Source organism: Oculina patagonica, chromosome 6 (assembly GCF_052425735.1).
Source record: "Oculina patagonica isolate OP01 chromosome 6, crgOcupat, whole genome shotgun sequence".
NCBI classification, from domain to species: domain Eukaryota; kingdom Metazoa; phylum Cnidaria; class Anthozoa; order Scleractinia; family Oculinidae; genus Oculina; species Oculina patagonica.
The window spans coordinates 34,782,021-34,799,146 of NC_135763.1; the positions used below are offsets into that span (position 1 = coordinate 34,782,021).

At 38.5% G+C, this 17,126-nt stretch overlaps 2 protein-coding genes across 2 annotated transcripts in view; both read left to right on the plus strand.

Annotated features, from left to right (window-relative positions):
* Nucleotides 1-17,126, plus strand: part of LOC144656473 (uncharacterized) — a 228,987-nt gene that overhangs the window by 186,945 nt on the left and 24,916 nt on the right. The window lies entirely within an intron of this gene.
* Nucleotides 3,207-4,559, plus strand: LOC144657027 (uncharacterized). The gene has a single exon (XM_078517315.1). It carries the CDS (start codon nucleotides 3,207-3,209, stop codon nucleotides 4,143-4,145), a length of 939 nt encoding a protein of 312 aa, XP_078373441.1. The 3' UTR covers nucleotides 4,146-4,559.

Sequence of the window (17,126 nt, forward strand, 5' to 3'; positions counted from 1 at the left end):
AGTTGTCCCTGGTAGGAGGGTTACCCTCTATACCGAGCCACCCCGGGCGAGAGAGTTTTTCATACGTTTCTTTATAAATAGCTGCGAACTGTTTATATGAGAAATTGCAAAGTTGGCTTGGGGGGCAGGGTGACCCTGGGTGGAGGGTCACTCGCTTTGAAGATAGGGTGACCCTTGGGAGCGAGCCAACTTTTTTCCATATAAACAGTTTGGTAATTTTTGCCTCGCCTACCAGGGACAAGTTGACACATACGGAGCATGCGCAAATGCTAGAATCGGCCAAAACAACATCGAAGTCGGCGGTAAATTTGTCCAAAGTGGTCTTCGTCGATGTTTCAGCGTTCCTGATTTTAGAAAAGGCCGCCATAATAGATATTTCAAAATAACTGTCGCCAGTCTTTTGAACCGAGAAGGCCAAGTTTAGGCTCGGTCAACAGGGACAACTTTCTCGTACAAACGCTCGGTAAAAGATAGCGCGGGGGAGAGGGTAACCCTCCTACCAGGGACAACTCCACTCCATATAAACAGTCCCTTACATGACAATTAAGTTCTTAACAATTCAAGCTTTCCGAGAACTGTTTGCCTCACAGACGGCTTGTTCAAAGTAAAAACATTCGTATTTGTTATATTTGGTGCATGGTTTTTAATTTCATCCGTTAATGGATTTATCCCAAGCCACAGTGTTGCTTGATGTACCTATACATTATATAAGCAGCACTCCTGAATTAAAATTTATTTTTAAATTAAAAACCATTAGTGAAACTACTCGAGAAGCCATTTACAGCGAAACAACTAACGTTAATTAGAAGTTTCTAGAATGTTTTGAATTTAAAAATTTATAACTCGTAACTGAGTGTCTCGGCTGACTTTTCAAAAAAATTGTCATAATCTGTTGTTGAGGGAACTTGAGGCTACACATCTCTGTGAACAACTGAGTTAGAAACTAAAGTATGGTACTCTAAAATATGGTGATGTTGATGAAAAAGTAATTTTTTTGAATATATAAGATTTAAATCCATTGAACACTGATAAAAAACATTTTGGAACGATTTTGCCGAATTTGCCCCTAGATGAGTGTTAAATTCATGGGATTTCCCCAGTGGAAGAAGTTTTTTTTTTCTCTGACGTAGTAACGGCCGTAGCAACGGGTGTTTACAGTTAGAAAATGACCTAAAATATAGATAAATTTTAAAAATATATAAATTATACATTGTGAAAGAGCTGTAAAAAGATGTACAGATTGATAGATGTAATATCTTGTGAAAAACGTCTCTTGAATCGCCATCACAGGCTTTTTCAGTTCCCTGTGAAACGGAATATTTACTCCAATTTGGGTAACTTTTCACTTACACTGCTGGCTTATTAAATGGTAAACTCAAGCACAAGAAACTGTAACTGCATATTTCTCAAATGTCCAATTTTGGACCGACTGACCTCACGGCAAATTTTTACTTTGAAAAGTATTTAGGAAAGTTTCCTGAAAGTTAGGAAGTTTAAAGACCAATAGTATCGTGATGCAATAAACCAAATCAATGTTGTGGGCTTCCTAAGAAACAAATTCGTTTTATGGTGTCATTATTCACTTACATATCGATGAAGGAAAATGTTTCAGTCAACCATACACCACTTATAAAGTCATATAAAGAACAAACGCAACTTGTAGTTTTGAAGTTAGTGCAGAAAAAGTATGCCTCTTTATTCGGCATTCAACGCATGCTCCCTCAGGTCCGAAGCTGCCTCTCAAAGAAACAGATAAAGTTAGAGTCAGAGTTTCCAACAATAGAACTCGTTGTACACGTAACCAATTTTTTACACAAGATCATACGTATTTTGCCATGTACACATGTTGGTTTTAGTAATACAGTCGAAGCTCTCGTAATCGGACACCCTCGGGACGCGAAAAAAGTGTCCGTAACTGGAGCTGCCCGCTTACGAGAGTGGTTCTCGTACGCGGCCACTAGAGGTGTACGGGATAGATGGCCGCTTACGGGAGCTTGCCCAGCTAACAATAACCGGACGGACGTGGATAACGACAAAACAAACACTGAAATATGGTACTGTAATAACTGTAAAATCATTGTGACGAACGGCGATGTAAAGTTGATTGATAAAAACAAGTTACAAAGATTGTTAAAAGGACTTTCTTTGGGATGTCCGCTTACGGGAGCTTAAAAACAAGGAAAAAGTCTAAGTCGTTATCTCAGAAAGTGTCCGCGGCCGCTTACGGGAATGTCCGCTTACGAGAATGTAAAAATACAGAGTTTGTATGGGAGCATAAAACGGGATTTCAAACAAGGTGGCCGTAAGTAGAGCTGTCCGCTTACGAGAGTGTCCGTTAAGAGAGCTTCGACTGTAATTTTCTTATTATGGCAACGTGATTTCCCTCAGAATTTACATACATCCTCGTTCATCTTTGCACTTTTAATTTACCAAGCGTTTTATTCACAAGCAATTCCATTAACGACTAGATTCGTTAGGTTTTCTTATTGTTTACAAAACATATTTTCGTGTTATCAGCGTGACTACCGAAGCTCTGATGTTTTCACGAGTGGAGCTGTAATATACTAGGAATGTGAAAAACAAACATGGCGGTAACGGAGAAAAAAAACGTAGAATATTATTATTTTATTTTAAAGATAAAATGTTTCCTGTAAAATTATTATAATTGGAAGACATTTGAAAATAAAAGTCTTCTTTCAGAAGTGAAATATGCTGAGAACAATCAATTTGTCAGAATATAACGACTTTCTATTTTTCTTCGCAGAAAGAACAATTCGGGGCCTACCTTGGTAAACACTTTTTTAAAGGTTTACTTCATTTTGAAGGCAATTTCGTACGTTACGTACAAAAATGACTTATTTTATGATGAAATAGCCTCTTAACGTTTTTGACCCTCAGAAATCAAGTCTCAAGTTTGCATTTTGATGACTAAGCAAACATCGTGGCTACGCAAATAAGGTCTATTGACAGAAATAGCTGTTTATCAGACAGGTCGCATACTCTAGCCAAAATCTAGAAGAGTACCTTTTCTAGCTGATGGTGCTCCACCGTAACTTACTCGATGTCGCTTAATTGGTTAATGAAAATACTTCTATTTGTAGCAGAGATGTCTGTTGCCAATTCAAGACTATTTAAGGCAAGAAAAACGTAACCTTTTCATGAACTCTCAAATATCAACCTTTATTTGTTTTCAAAGGCTGTTCACGATGGTGTGCGACTGGTTCAAGTTTATGCTGCCCATTCCTCGTGATGAGCCCTTGACGAAAACAGAAAAATTCACCCAGTGGTCTTCAGTGCTCGCTTACGTTGTCAGAGGAGGCAGCTTACTCGTCTGTCCTCAGCTGTGGAGGTTCCTTTTACAGTTAGACTTCCTGGGCCGTACTGAGGGGTACCTCCGCCTTATAGGGTTGGACGTACTCGTAATTGGCTTCATCGTTATCATATCAGCGCGCTCCAACCATCAGGACCCAAAACATGGGGCCATTTTAGGGTCTGTCTTCTCGCGTGTCCTCTACGTGAATGGAATCCTGCTAATGTTGGTCCTCAGGGACATGCTGCCATTGGCATTCGCTACAGTCTTCATGGGCCTAGACACGTTGCTTCCTCTAATCACCCTAGTGATATGGTGCCGCGAGACGCAAGGAGCCTCGGTGGGTCTTTTCTTCCAAGACGTCTTTACAGGAATCTTGAAGTTCCGCGGTCTTACATCAGGAGGGTCCATTGCCGCCATATTTGTCGTCGGAGTGTTTCAGTTGTTTTTCTGGCTCGTTTTTGTCATAAGGCCCGACATTGCCCACAACATCCTCCAACTTGATGATTTCCAGGGGCATTCAATTGGGTTCTGGGCGGCTGTGTTTTTCACTTTGTCCATTCATGGATGGTATTACGTGATAAATGCTAGCGCTGTCAATCGTTCAATTGTTCCAGCAGCTGTTTTTTATCGCCTTGTGTTTAATGTACCAGTATTAATCATTTTGTATTTGGTTGACCAAATTGAGCGCAATCTCTGTCTTACTTTGCTGAGTTTTGATTTGTGTACATCGTTAGTTATTTTGATATTTGTAACGTTCTCGAAAAAGAATGTTTCAATGACAGAGGGTGATGAACGCAAACTACTCGCTCCTGGAGAAAAAGAGAAAAATTAAATCAAAATGTCATTAAAATCAAGAAACGTTAGGTCTAGACCATCCTGCTCGATTTTCGTTTTTTCTTAACTTTGGTGGGAAAGCTGCCTCCGAGGAGGGCCTAGGGGTACATAGCTGAGTGACGGGAATGCTCACGGTCGGAAATCTATTCTGAATTAAAACATAAAAGATAAAAAACCTTTAGTTTGGGATTGCTTTAAGTTTATTTTTACCCCTAAGAGGAAAAAATGAAGACTATTTTATCGATGAATGATAGTTTGACGCTGGTCTGTCACGTGTCACGTCCCAGAAAATATTAAGACTCTTTCAATTCTGGACAACTTGCTTTCGCTTTCTGTTTATTTGAAAACGACTCTAGTATAATTTATAGTAATCATGAAAATGGAACACAGTTAGCTAGTATAGTATAAACGAATCTAGTATACACTCTTTTTATTTTATAAGAATCTAGTTTATAAGAATATCGAGGCTGAAATTTGCGAATTTTTAAGAATATTTTAAGAATAAACCCGAGGCTGAGATTTTGAAAAGAATATAGTTTTTAGTACGTTGAAACAAAATCAGGTATTTTCATTTCCGTCACTGTATCTCTGTGAGAAATGCTTTGTTTAAAGCCAAAACGGCCAAGTGTCGTCTGGCGCGACATCTTGATCTTGCTGGCTGCAACGAAAAGGAATGGTACATGTGCACAATGTAACACGATTACAGATCTGGACACCAAACACTTGTAATTGATACCCAAATACGTGCTAAAACAGAAATGTCAAGCGGTATTAACTAAGAATGTTCATAAGAATATTTTCAGCCTAAAATCGGAAAAAAATAAGAATATTCAGCCTGGGTCGGAAAAACAATATTCTTATTAAAAAAGAGTGTAATTTATAGTAATCATGAAAATGGAACACAGTTAGCACAGTTACCCCTAAAAGGTACTGCGGGTAACCTCACCAGTACCGTCAGTACCAGGTGGAAGGAACTCCGGAAGTAAAAAAACAAACCGAGAAGAGTGGGGAGGGGATGATCAAGGCTGTACCTGTTCACTTAGTCTTCACGAAACGACCTTAGACTGAATCTGCTTTAAACGGTCCATTCAAAAGTTATAACTTTTACCGGTCTTTGGCTCACACCGTCAAAAAATTAAATTTGACGTTGTTTAAAAGTAAGTACAACATTCAACTTATATTATTCCTCGTACATTTCAGACATTTGCATAGTTACTTAATGGGAAAGTCGCCATTAATGGGTCCGTGTCTATAGGATTACTAGAGCACATGCTTAATAAAGGATCAAAGAACACAGAAACAACGTTCTCATTTCTGTTTCTTCAGTTGAAATATTACTAGTAAGACAAAGAAATGCTACATAATAACCATCGAGTCAGAAAGTGTGTTACATGACCATATTTGTTCTAACAAGCATGTCTTTAAGCAGGGCCGTAACCAGACATTTGCTATAGACGAGGCGAGATCTTGCTATGGGGTTCTGGGGGAAGGTCCTTCAGAAAATTTGGAAATCTAGACGCTCTGGAACTCTTTCTTCAACATTTTTCATAAGGTATTTCTTGAGAAAAATCGATCTTGTTCAACTGGGGATTATCTTCCCAACAAAACAATTTTTTTTTAAATTTTGGGTTAAAATCTAGTCGAGGCAAGTGCCTCGTCTTCCCTCTTGCTAGTTATTATTATTACTCAATTTTCTTCTACGCCCGAATTGTGGGGGCTGTGGGGGAGGGGGTAGTGTACTCCCATATCTTAAGTGTATAAGATAGGTTTTAAGATCCTTCGCGGCACGCACCTATCCTTAATAGACGGGAGTAACCCCCCAGGATGCTTCTAGCCTGCGAACAGGCTCCCGTGTGGGGGTTACTCGAGCGAAGCGAGCGGCAACGGAAGAGCGAGGCCTGAGGCGCCCCCGTACTCGCCCTCAGGCCCCGCTCTTCCGCTCGCTTCGCTCGCGTAACCCTCACTCGGGAGCCTGTTCGCAGGCTAGGATGCTTCTAGCTGGCCTCCTGCTGCTGCTGCTGCTGCTGCTCCTGCTCTTTCTCCTCCCTCTGCTCCTGCTCCTGCTCTTGCTCCTGCTCCTGCTCGTGCTCCTGCTCCTGCTCCTGCTCCTGCTCCTGCTCCTGCTCCTGCTCCTGCTGCTGCTGCTGCTGCTGCTGCTGCTGCTCCTGCTCCTGCTCCTGCTCCTGCTGCTGCTGCTGCTCCTGCTCCTGCTCCTGCTCCTGCTCCTGCCCCTGCACCTGCACCTGCACCTGCCCCTGCTCCTGCTCCTGCTCCTGCTCCTGCTCCTGCTCCTGCTCCTGCTCCTGCTCCTGCTCCTGCTCCTGCTCCTGCTCCTGCTCCTGCTCCTGCTCCTGCCCCTGCTCCTGCTCCTGCCCCTGCTCCTGCTCCTGCCCCTGCTCCTGCTCCTGCTCCTGCTCCTGCTCCTGCTGCTGCTGCTGCTGCTGCTCCTGCTCCTGCTCCTGCTCCTGCTGCTGCTGCTGCTGCTGCTCCTGCTCCTGCACCTGCTCCTGCCCCTGCACCTGCACCTGCACCTGCTCCTGCTCCTGCTCCTGCTCCTGCTCCTGCCCCTGCTCCTGCTCCTGCCCCTGCTCCTGCTCCTGCTCCTGCTCCTGCTACTGCTCCTGCCCCTCTTCCTTGATCCTCGAGTTCACCTACTTCAAGCTCTTCCCAACTTCTCACTAGTATAATGGCGTTTCTTCTTATTTCTGAAGATAAGTCTTGACTTTTGGTTTCCCTCTCAGGAAATTGAGCGTATAGTTTCTCTTCCTCTGGATCAGCCTTGCCGATTCTGTAAACTTCCAGCGGATGGACTTTCTTGGTAGGTAAATATGGCTGTCGTTTTCTGGATAACTTTTCCAAGCCCGATCTCTTGTGTACTTTGTTACGTTCTTCTTCAGTTTCCTCTTCTTTTTCTTGGTATGAATTTTGCGTCTGAAGTTTCGATGTACGAGCTTCACCATTTTTTGCGGCTGTTTCCTCTTCGTATTCACCACCATCACCAACTTCATGTTGAGCGTAGGGACCAGCATCCAGGCTTTCAATGGATAAAATCACTAATCCATTTCTTCGTTTGACTGAAGAATTCTGCCATGTTTGGTTTCCATCTACTTCAACTTCACACGCTTCTATGCCTTCAAAGTTTTCACCATTTCTTTTTCTTGTCATGACATCGTCATGTCGTTTTTCGCCGTTGCCGCGGCCAGTTGGCTTCTCTCTGAAGTCGCTTGATCCGAAGGGTTCTTTAAGGAACTGCTTGAATGCGACGCGACAGCGGCTAGATCGTAGATAGTAGATAATCGGGTTCACAGCGCTCGAGATGTAAGTACTGTACCAGGCGATAAATCCAAACCAGGAGTCAGCCAAGTTTTCGTTCTGAAGACCCACTACTGCATACACGATAGCAGGACCATAACAGAAGAAATAACTAGCTATAGTGATGGCGATGGTTTTGGTCGCCTTTATGTCGTATTTTAGGCGTGCTTCGGCTTGAATACGAGGTAACTTCAACTCTTTTCTCTGTGAAAAAGTAAGCCACAAGAGTGAGTTTCGTGGCTTAAAAGATACGGACTGTCTACTTTATTAGAAGGCAGGCAGGGTCTATATACAACATTATATTATATGACTACGAAAATAATTCTTAAGAAAAAGGGTCAGGGATTCAAGAGTGGTGCTTTGGAAATATACACCACATACCCTTTACCCCTTTCACTAGCACCACTTTAAAGTTCAATAACACGAAAGTGTTATCAAGTTAGCGAAAAGACAATTATTGTGATTTTGGATGTATGGATGTATGTATAATTAAAGATGTATGTATAAGCGCTTAAGCAGAACGAACACGGCAATGTCCACACACAAAAATAGCAGGCGCATAAGCTAAACATTAACAGAAGAAAACAAACAATAATTCTTTTTGTGCTTACACTTATGCTTATACCCGTGCTCAGCGCAAAAAAACTGTAAGCAGGGTGGAAAGTAGCCCCCCACGCAATCGCCCCTACAAACAAGTGCTTGGGAGGCTAGGTGGAAAGTAAACCTATGAATTGAAACAATTCTGTTCTTTTTTAGTCTATAGTAGTTCTGATGATTTCTTCCACCTAAAACTCATTTGGGTAGAGTGTTCTAGCTTTAGACTGGGTAACAGTATTGTACATGTACATTTGTAACCAAAAGCTACATGCAATCCGGCTCGTGCGCGTCTTCGAAGAAGCTTACAGTTATGTTTCTCTTAACAGTTGCGCACTCTGCCATGTCTTGAAAAACCTTGTCAAGTTCTTGTAAGTATTGTTACTTGTATTGAAATGAAAAAATATATCAGAAAAAATATCAACGTGTAAAATAAATCGCATTGCCTGTTTTCTGGCTAAGTAAATCACACTTTTGAATTAATGAACTTTTCATTGACATTTATGAAAAATTATTTTTATTTTTATTTTCTTGCCCCATTATGTTTTTGTGTGTGAATTTTTAGACTTGAAGAAGCACTAAAACGCCATTTTTAAGTTTAAAAATTGTAAAAAATTAATGCAGCAAAAAATGAGAAAAATCTGAGACATATGTAGACAGATGTAGATCAAATTCGACATAAAAGTTTAGGCGCTCATGTATAACTCAAATAAACCTAATGTCGTGCAACACCATTATTGCAAACAAAATGCTGACGTTGCTTATTATGGTCCATATGATCAAAGCAAAATTCAAACCTAAAATCTATATTGCATAAGCTTTCAGTAAATATATTCTTTATTGGGGTTAGCTTTGCACACAATTTCACTTGGAGCGCAAACGCCAATTTCCTTCCGTGATACACTATAAGATTAAAGAAATAAGCCTAACAAGAAACAAAATTGTTCCGTTGCTCTTTCATTTAACAATTTTTATATCGATAAAATCCAGACATGTACGCACAGCTTGTATGTATTTAATAGACAACAGTTGAAAACAAAAATCCTTGTACACGCATAAATTTAATTTGACGCAAACAAAGTTTTTCCCATGATCAATGCAAATTTAAAACGCAAAGGCGTCGTGCAATGTTTAAAACTTTCATCAAAAAATTCATGTCGTTTTCAGTTTTTAGGCAGGCGTAGGAAAATTCATTGGCAAATAAAACCGCTCATAGAGTGATTTTTGTTAAATAATTATCATACCACAGAGGCCATCCCAAAAAAATTGTTTCGTTTCCCATCGCCTCGTCTCTTGTGATGGTAGGTCGGTCGGTCGGTCGGGCAAAAAAAGAAAAGAAAAAAAGAATGAACACTTGAAAAACACGTACAAAGTGAACTCAAAAACGTGATCTTTTCGTTCGTTATAAAAGATGTATATCAACACGACTATCAAATGTCTAAACAGCCTTTAAAAAAAGTTAGTATTGATGTTAATTAAAGACAACATGGACATCACATCATACCAATTGTTGTTAATAATACAAGATCGTGTGCTTGTACATTAAAGTACTTGCTTCTTTGACTAGTGAATCTGGATTTTTTTCTTTTTACTTTTCGAAAAAAAAATGGGTCGGTCGGGCGATGGGAAACAAAACATTTTATTAGGATGGCCAGAGGTACATTAAAAAACATATATTTAATTTAATACCTCATTTTCCTTCTCTTTTATTGCGCGAGCCGTCTGATAATACACAACTGCGCCACAGATGATAAAGGACGCCATAATCGACGCGACAAAGTGCTTCCCCTGCTTGTAGATCTCTGCTCTGTATTCAATGACATGAGCATCACCGAGATCGATATCGAGTAGCGGGATTGAGAACAACATCACCAAGACGACACTGATGAACCAGATCAGAAAGGCGCAGACCAGAGCTTTCTTGTTCGTCTTCCAGGCAAGGTACTTCAGGTCAAAAGAAATGGCCAGGTACGTATTTGTCATCATGGCCAGCATCGATGCAAGGTTGAGCATCAAGAAGAGTCGATTCAAGGAGCTTGTGATGATTGCCAAAGTCTTACCTTAGAAAAGCGCAGGAGTAAGATCAATTTTATTATCTATTAATTATATTTTTAGGCTTTAATCTCTTTTTAGTCATATGTACATTATTGTAAATAGTTTTTTTTTTTTTTTATTATTATCTCTTATATTCTTAATATTTTTTTAGTCATATGTACATTATTGTAAATAGCTAATTTTTTAAAACTCTTATATTCTTAGTATTTTATTTTTTCTATATATTTGTAAGGTGCATTTGGTCATATTTACATGTTAATTTGCGCCATAGAAATCTTAAATGTTATTAAATATCATTATTATTACCTCTAAACCAACTGGCCTCTAAAACGACATAGATTACATGCGGCGGCATGTTAATAACTGCGTTAAACAGATCCACCAGCGCGAGATTAGCGACGAGAATGTTCGGAACGGTTCGTAGCGATTTGAACCGAGCAATGACAGCGATGACGACACCATTACCCAGTACAGCTGCTGAGGCTAGAGTAGCTGTTAACACGCTCATCACAACTTTGGTGAAAAATGGTTTTGCTGGATACATTTTGATTTTTTGGTTCGAGGTAAAAACGTTTTAGGACGTTGCCACTTCGGGACCTTATGTTTACATGGCTAACGCTTGCAAACACTGACGAAATCTGCACTGGAAAAACGTTTTTGTGAAACTTAATTTCCTGTAATTGAAATAAAGAACAAAAGCCATCGTCTGATCGTGGAAGAATTTTTTGGCCTAAAACTTAGCCATGGCAAAATCTAATTTTTATTTAATCTTTTTTTATTCCAATAATTTTGACTGTTCTTTGTAGTCAGGTACTACAAGTTTGTCGGACTCTTAAATCTTAAAGAAAAATATATCACAACCAGATTTATTGTTCATAAGTTCATTTTCTGGGAACCCACGCACGGCAATTCGAAGTTGGAAAGATGCTCGCTTTTTTTCGGCTTCAATGGTCGGAAATTAATGAAGATTATGCATATGAAAAGGCTGAACATCTGTCATGTTACCATAACAATGTAACACTTCAGGTGTCAATAGATAAAGCCATCCAAACGGTTTTTTCACAGATGGTACTCGGGATTTCAAGTGACGGGGATGATTGAAGGTTTTTTTGGGTGGCGGTGGGGGGGGGGGGGAGGTTGGGGTATTACAATTTGGCAAGTACTTTTTTATTTGGTGGTCTGATTTAAGAAGGGATATTTTTGAGTATTTAAAACAAATTATATAAAGATTCGTGGTAGTGGTCTTGCTTAGAGCTTTAAGTTCTTAGAGGTCTCGAAGGTGGCTACCTACAGTTTTTTTCTGGGCCATACCTACAATTAAGCAATTGGCCTTTTAGCGACCTTCCCTCACTCGGATCGATATGAAAATTACATCATATATTAGTTTTAGATTGAAATTTGATTTAATATACTTTTGAAGGTAATTGATATTTCCATGGCAACGGTAAACAGAAAACTGCCAAATGAGCAAATCCTGATTTTTGCGTGAATCAGATTTACCGCTAAAAAACTAATGTCACAGTTAGCGGTTTTCAACCCTCTAGAAGATACTACGAGTATCCCGCCAGTGCCATGTGGGGACCCTCCCCCACCACCCGAATTTAGAAGGGGTGGGGAGGTTCAAGCCTGGACTAGGTCATTTACAAGGAAGATCAGACAGATAGACTTTTAGAGAATAGAAAAAGTGCAAGAATAAGTTTGGAAGATTTTGTAATACGCATGGATATGAATTTTCGAGGACTTTTGATTTCTCCCATTTGTAAGTACAACGACACAAGGCAAACTTTGCTGACGGCTCGTATACAAATAGAATTAAGAAAATTCATCAATTATAAAAATATATATCGTACCTGAGAAGAGCCTGCAAGTTGAAGTCTTCACGAAACGGTCCGAAACTGAGCCGGCTGTAAACTGTGCATTCAAAACTCTTACATGTCTTTTTCTAACACGGTCACAAGTAATTTGATGTTTTCAGTCAAAAGTAGCTGTTCAAAATTCAACTTATTTTTCTCACATTCGCACAGTTATTTAATGGTAGTCACTATTAATGGGCTGCGTCTATAGGATTACAGAGCACATTCGTGCTTAATGAGGGATCAAAAAACAAGAATGTAATCAAAGACTTTTTTTCTGTTTCTCTTGTTACACTGTAAATTACTAGTAAGACAAAAAAATGCCACATCAGTAATAGCCATCGAGTCAGAAAGTGTGTTATATTTGACCATAACTAGCGATCAGATGCGGGTTTGAGATTATATATATGATAATAATAAAAAATAGAGTAATATAATACAGGTTAAGAGTATTCCAGGCGGAACAATGTTAAGGCTCTCGGCAAGCGTAGTTGTCATGAAATTCCTCTTCCTTTTAGAGACAACTGTAGAAGACCTAAATGTAATAATTGAACCTAAATGTAATAAACTCCTAAATGTAATAACATTTGACCTTAAATGTAATAAACTCCTGAGTGTGACAACATTAAGGCTTAAATATATAACGTTGTACTAGCGTCATCAATATAGGTATCAGCACGTCTTTACCCTTTACCCTATTCAGACCGGGCTTTTTTGCTGTTTTTGACCTTCTCTGACCGGGGGGGGGGGGGGAGCTTCGAAAGCTGAACTTCGAGAATATTTAAGCAATCACAATGAAACTTATTAGATATATAGTATGTTCAAGCATCTTTCTTTTGGTATATTTCACGTGGGGTAATGACGTCACATCACGTGACAATTACATCATCATGTCAAAACAGCCGCCATCTTGGATCCGCCATCTTGGATTTCAAATTTTTTTCCAAAATGCCAGAAAACCACCCAAAATTACTGCAAAGTACACAAAATCAATAGAACTGTGCTTTTAAAACCGCAAAAAGGTAAAAATTAATTGCATTTAAGTTAATTTTCATTAATATGACCGGCGAAAATTACAAATTTGGGAAAACATGCTAAATACGGTTTAACATAGAAATGACTTAAAATACGGGAAATTCTCCGTAACATAAAGTGATTTTTTGAGCCATCTGTCACACTATCGGACAAGTTGCTGTATTCTTCATGAATCAAACGTAACTAATTAATGGTTAAAATTTAGGCGTTTTTACGACTAACGGTTAATTTATTTCCATTACGGTTAACAAAAGTTAAAAATGAATTCCCGTTGTATTTAAAAGTTGAACATTAATTTCCGTTATTGAAAAACATATTTTAGGTCTCAGAGGGTCTGAATGGGGTTTAGTGTTTTTAAAGTGTTGTGTATTTAGCGTTCTTTTACACTAAACATTAAACATTAAAATTAAATATTAAGCATTAAAATGTTATTTACCCATAATTTTTAGTGCTTGCTGTTAAATTGGCCAATTTTTTAATGTTTGCTGTTTCCGGAGAATACCCATAGTGAAAAATCCATAGTCTTTAAAATTTTAGCATTGTAAATTATTATCTGCCGGAACATTGAGCATGAACATTGAGCATGAACATTGAGCCCGTGCTATATGTTCTCCTCGTAAATCTTCGTTATTCTTGGGACATCTTCTTGATCAAACGTAATAAAACGTTGCAAAAAAACCCTAAAAGGTGAAATTTATTGCATTCAAAATAATTTTCATTAATAGGAACACAAAAACTACAAATTTGAGATAACAAAATCTGTCAAAATGCCGTTGCCATGGTAACGTCAAGTTCCTCAACACATCCTATCCTACCAACACAACCTATCCTACCAAATGATTCCCAGATAAATTTAAGATAAAATCCTAAAGTTTGGAAGCGTTTGGTTGAATCTTGAAAACAAAATAAAAGCGTTCAAAGTCAGCACGTGCACTCCCCCCCGGTCTGTATAGGGTTAATGAGGTGATGGTTACGTCATTGATGACGTTATATTAACGTTATAAGTATGAATTTGTCACACTTAGGAGTTTATTACATTTAAGGTCAAATTTTATTACATTTAGGAGTTTATTACATTTAGGGTCAGTTATTACATTTAGGTCTTCTACAACAACTACTCTGTTACATATCCGTGCACTAGTTAAACAGTCGTTAGACTAATAGTTTACGAATGCGAGAAATATTGTAGGAGAAAGTTACATTTTATTGATACGTTAACGTACATTTACATACTTACTTTATAGTTAAAAAAAAATAAAGAAATAATGTGAGGTACGTAAAGGAAGAAAGTTTTTTTTAACTATTAAAATAAATCGTAACTAACATTCATAAACAGTAAACTCTCGTCTTGCGGACACCTCGCTATTACGGACGGAAGTCTTGGCGAATACGAATTACTGAGAATAACTCTCGTTACCACGGAATTCCTGTATTACGGACACCAAATGGTGGTCCCGAAGGTGTCCGTTATAGAGGGAGTGGACTGTATTTCTTAACATACGTTTATAGATTTGCCGGGCTTCAGTACTTTATACATATCAGCGACCATGACTTTTTTATTTCACTTATAGCTACTTTCCTAGCTTTGCATACCTACATAACATAACAGCCTAATTGATATATTTTGAGTTAGAAGAAATTTACACGATTTGTTATTGTGAATATTTAGTTTATAACTTACACAACCTTAAAAGAAACTCGATTATTAGATGCTCTACAGAAGAGCGAGTACCGAGAAAGATAGCTGAAGGACAAAGTACTTTCTAACCCTAAAGAACTCTACTTGAACAGAGCAGATACGAGCATAAAAAACTTATTGAAGAAAAGACTTATTATGTGGCTACAGCATGGGGGGGGGGGGGGCTGAGCGAAACTGCTTAAGCTGGCTAAACTGAATTTGTAAATTCAAATTGGCTGCAAGAAACTGGAATTTGTAGCTGCTTTCTTAATTATGTTAATCGATCAGTTACTTATACATTTTGTTGCGAACACCATTAAGCTTAAGGATTCAGCGACACACCTGTTCCCTTTTTTAAATTCTTGGCGAAACTTGTTGAACTTGTTAAAAACTTATCGTTAGGAGAAAAGTTCCTCATGGCTGGAATAACTTGACTTAAAAGTATATTTTCGTGTTATAGTAAACAGAGTTTCAAAAAAATAAGTCTAGCCTAACAATATCTCAGTTAGTTCACGAAACACTTCAGATGCCCTTAGGAATGATAACATGTAAAATATAAAGCTGCATTCAAGCATTAAGACCGTCTGTTTGCTTTATCTCACATACAGTATTTAGCATAACTGTTAAATGAATTAACCAATGGCGTCAATTTATTCTCTCTCCTAGATAAGACTTCTCGATGTCAGAACTCGTCCTATACAGAGAAATCTTCGTTAAGACCGACTTCTTTTAATTGTATTATTATTTAAACTGACTGATTCGACAGAGCAGTCGTTGTCTCAGGTAACTCGGGTAATGTTATGCAGTACTCCGTAAAAACTAAAATCTTAAACTAAGATGATTAGCATCTTACATAAGATAACCACCATCTACAAAGAAGGCTGAAGTGATCTTAGTTTAAGACAATACATCTTAACTTAAGACAAGTAAAGTCTTATGTATTTGTAAGATTCAAATCCATCTTAATATAAGTTTTTGAATGCGTCTTAAAATAAGACTGGTCCGTTTTATAATAAGATTGTGCCCTCTCATCTAAGATTGCTACTTCTTACTTTAAGATTGCAGACTCTTAACTTTCTCATTTCAAGAGAAAGAACATCTTAAATTAAGAAGGTCGTTCGTCTTAAATAAATTTTAAGATGATTTCAAGATCGGTAAGATGGTGTCATCTTAACTAAGTCACATTACGTCTTAAATTAAGAAAGTGGGCATCTGCAATATTTTGAAGTCAATGTGGAGGATATAACCGTCTGTACAATGCAGTCATGTGTGCAAAGGATTTTATGGCATGTAGGGTCGAAATGTAAAATTTTGGTGCCGTAAATTTATCACGGCCAAGAACCAGAATTCAAGTGATATCATACCGACAAAGCCGAAAGTTCCAAAAGAAAAGGTATGAACATTTGCGACTTTCCGTTTCAACTTTTTTAGGAGGACAACTTCAGCATTTTTCGAAATTATCTAATTTCCGGAAAGTTGGTGTTTCTTATCAAAATAATTAAGCAGGATTTTCCGTCGCATGCATGCAGGAGAACGTTTTACTGACCGCCATTGCTCTTTTACGTAAGGAGGACCTCTCGGGAAACAGTACAATTTTCTGATTGGTTACTTTCGATCCAAAATGGCGTCAGTTGTAATTGAGCAATGTTTTGATTGGCTAATTTCGATCCGAAATGGCGTCAGCTTGCACCAAAGTTCTTCGTTTCGTCCTTCGTTTCAGTTCGTGAGTTTCAGGCGCTATTTGCTGTGAATAACAAGGGCGCTAAAAACTGTTAGAGAAAACAGTATTCTGTGTCCACTTGGCAAAGATATAATCTTCAAAGCTGAGGGAACTCTCGGAGCTGGAAGACGATTTAAAATTTGGTCTAAATGTTTGAAGGTAAACTGAAGCAGATGTGAACACAGTTTCAACACAGGTAACGGGTACTGTAAGAGTTTGTATCGATTTAAAATTGAGCGTGGTATGAGCGTTTGTATGGATTTGAAAATAAGTTTAAAATATATCCTTTCCTTTGAAAAGCTACAATAAAGCTTGAAACCTTACTTGGTGTCCTTATTTTGTCTTTCTAGTTCTTCGGAAAGCCATACGCGCGATACTCGTTTCAACGGTCTTCCACACCGCGTTGAAACGAAAATCGCGCGTATGGCTTTGTGAAGCACTAGAAAAACAAAATAAGGACACCAGGTAAGGTTTCAAGCTTTATTGTATCTTTTCAAAGGAAAATGAGATATTTTCAACTTAATTTCAAATCCATACAAACGCTCATAGTACGCTCAATTTTAAATCCATATAAACTCTTACAGTACACTTTGGTCCCCTGTGCTTTCAACACTCTTAACACCCGATTTCTGTTTTACCGTCGATTTAAAACAGCTATAAGGCCTGTATGTTCGTTTTATCTTTTTCTTTGTGTATATTTTTGTCTGGATTTATAAGCATAATAAAGTCATT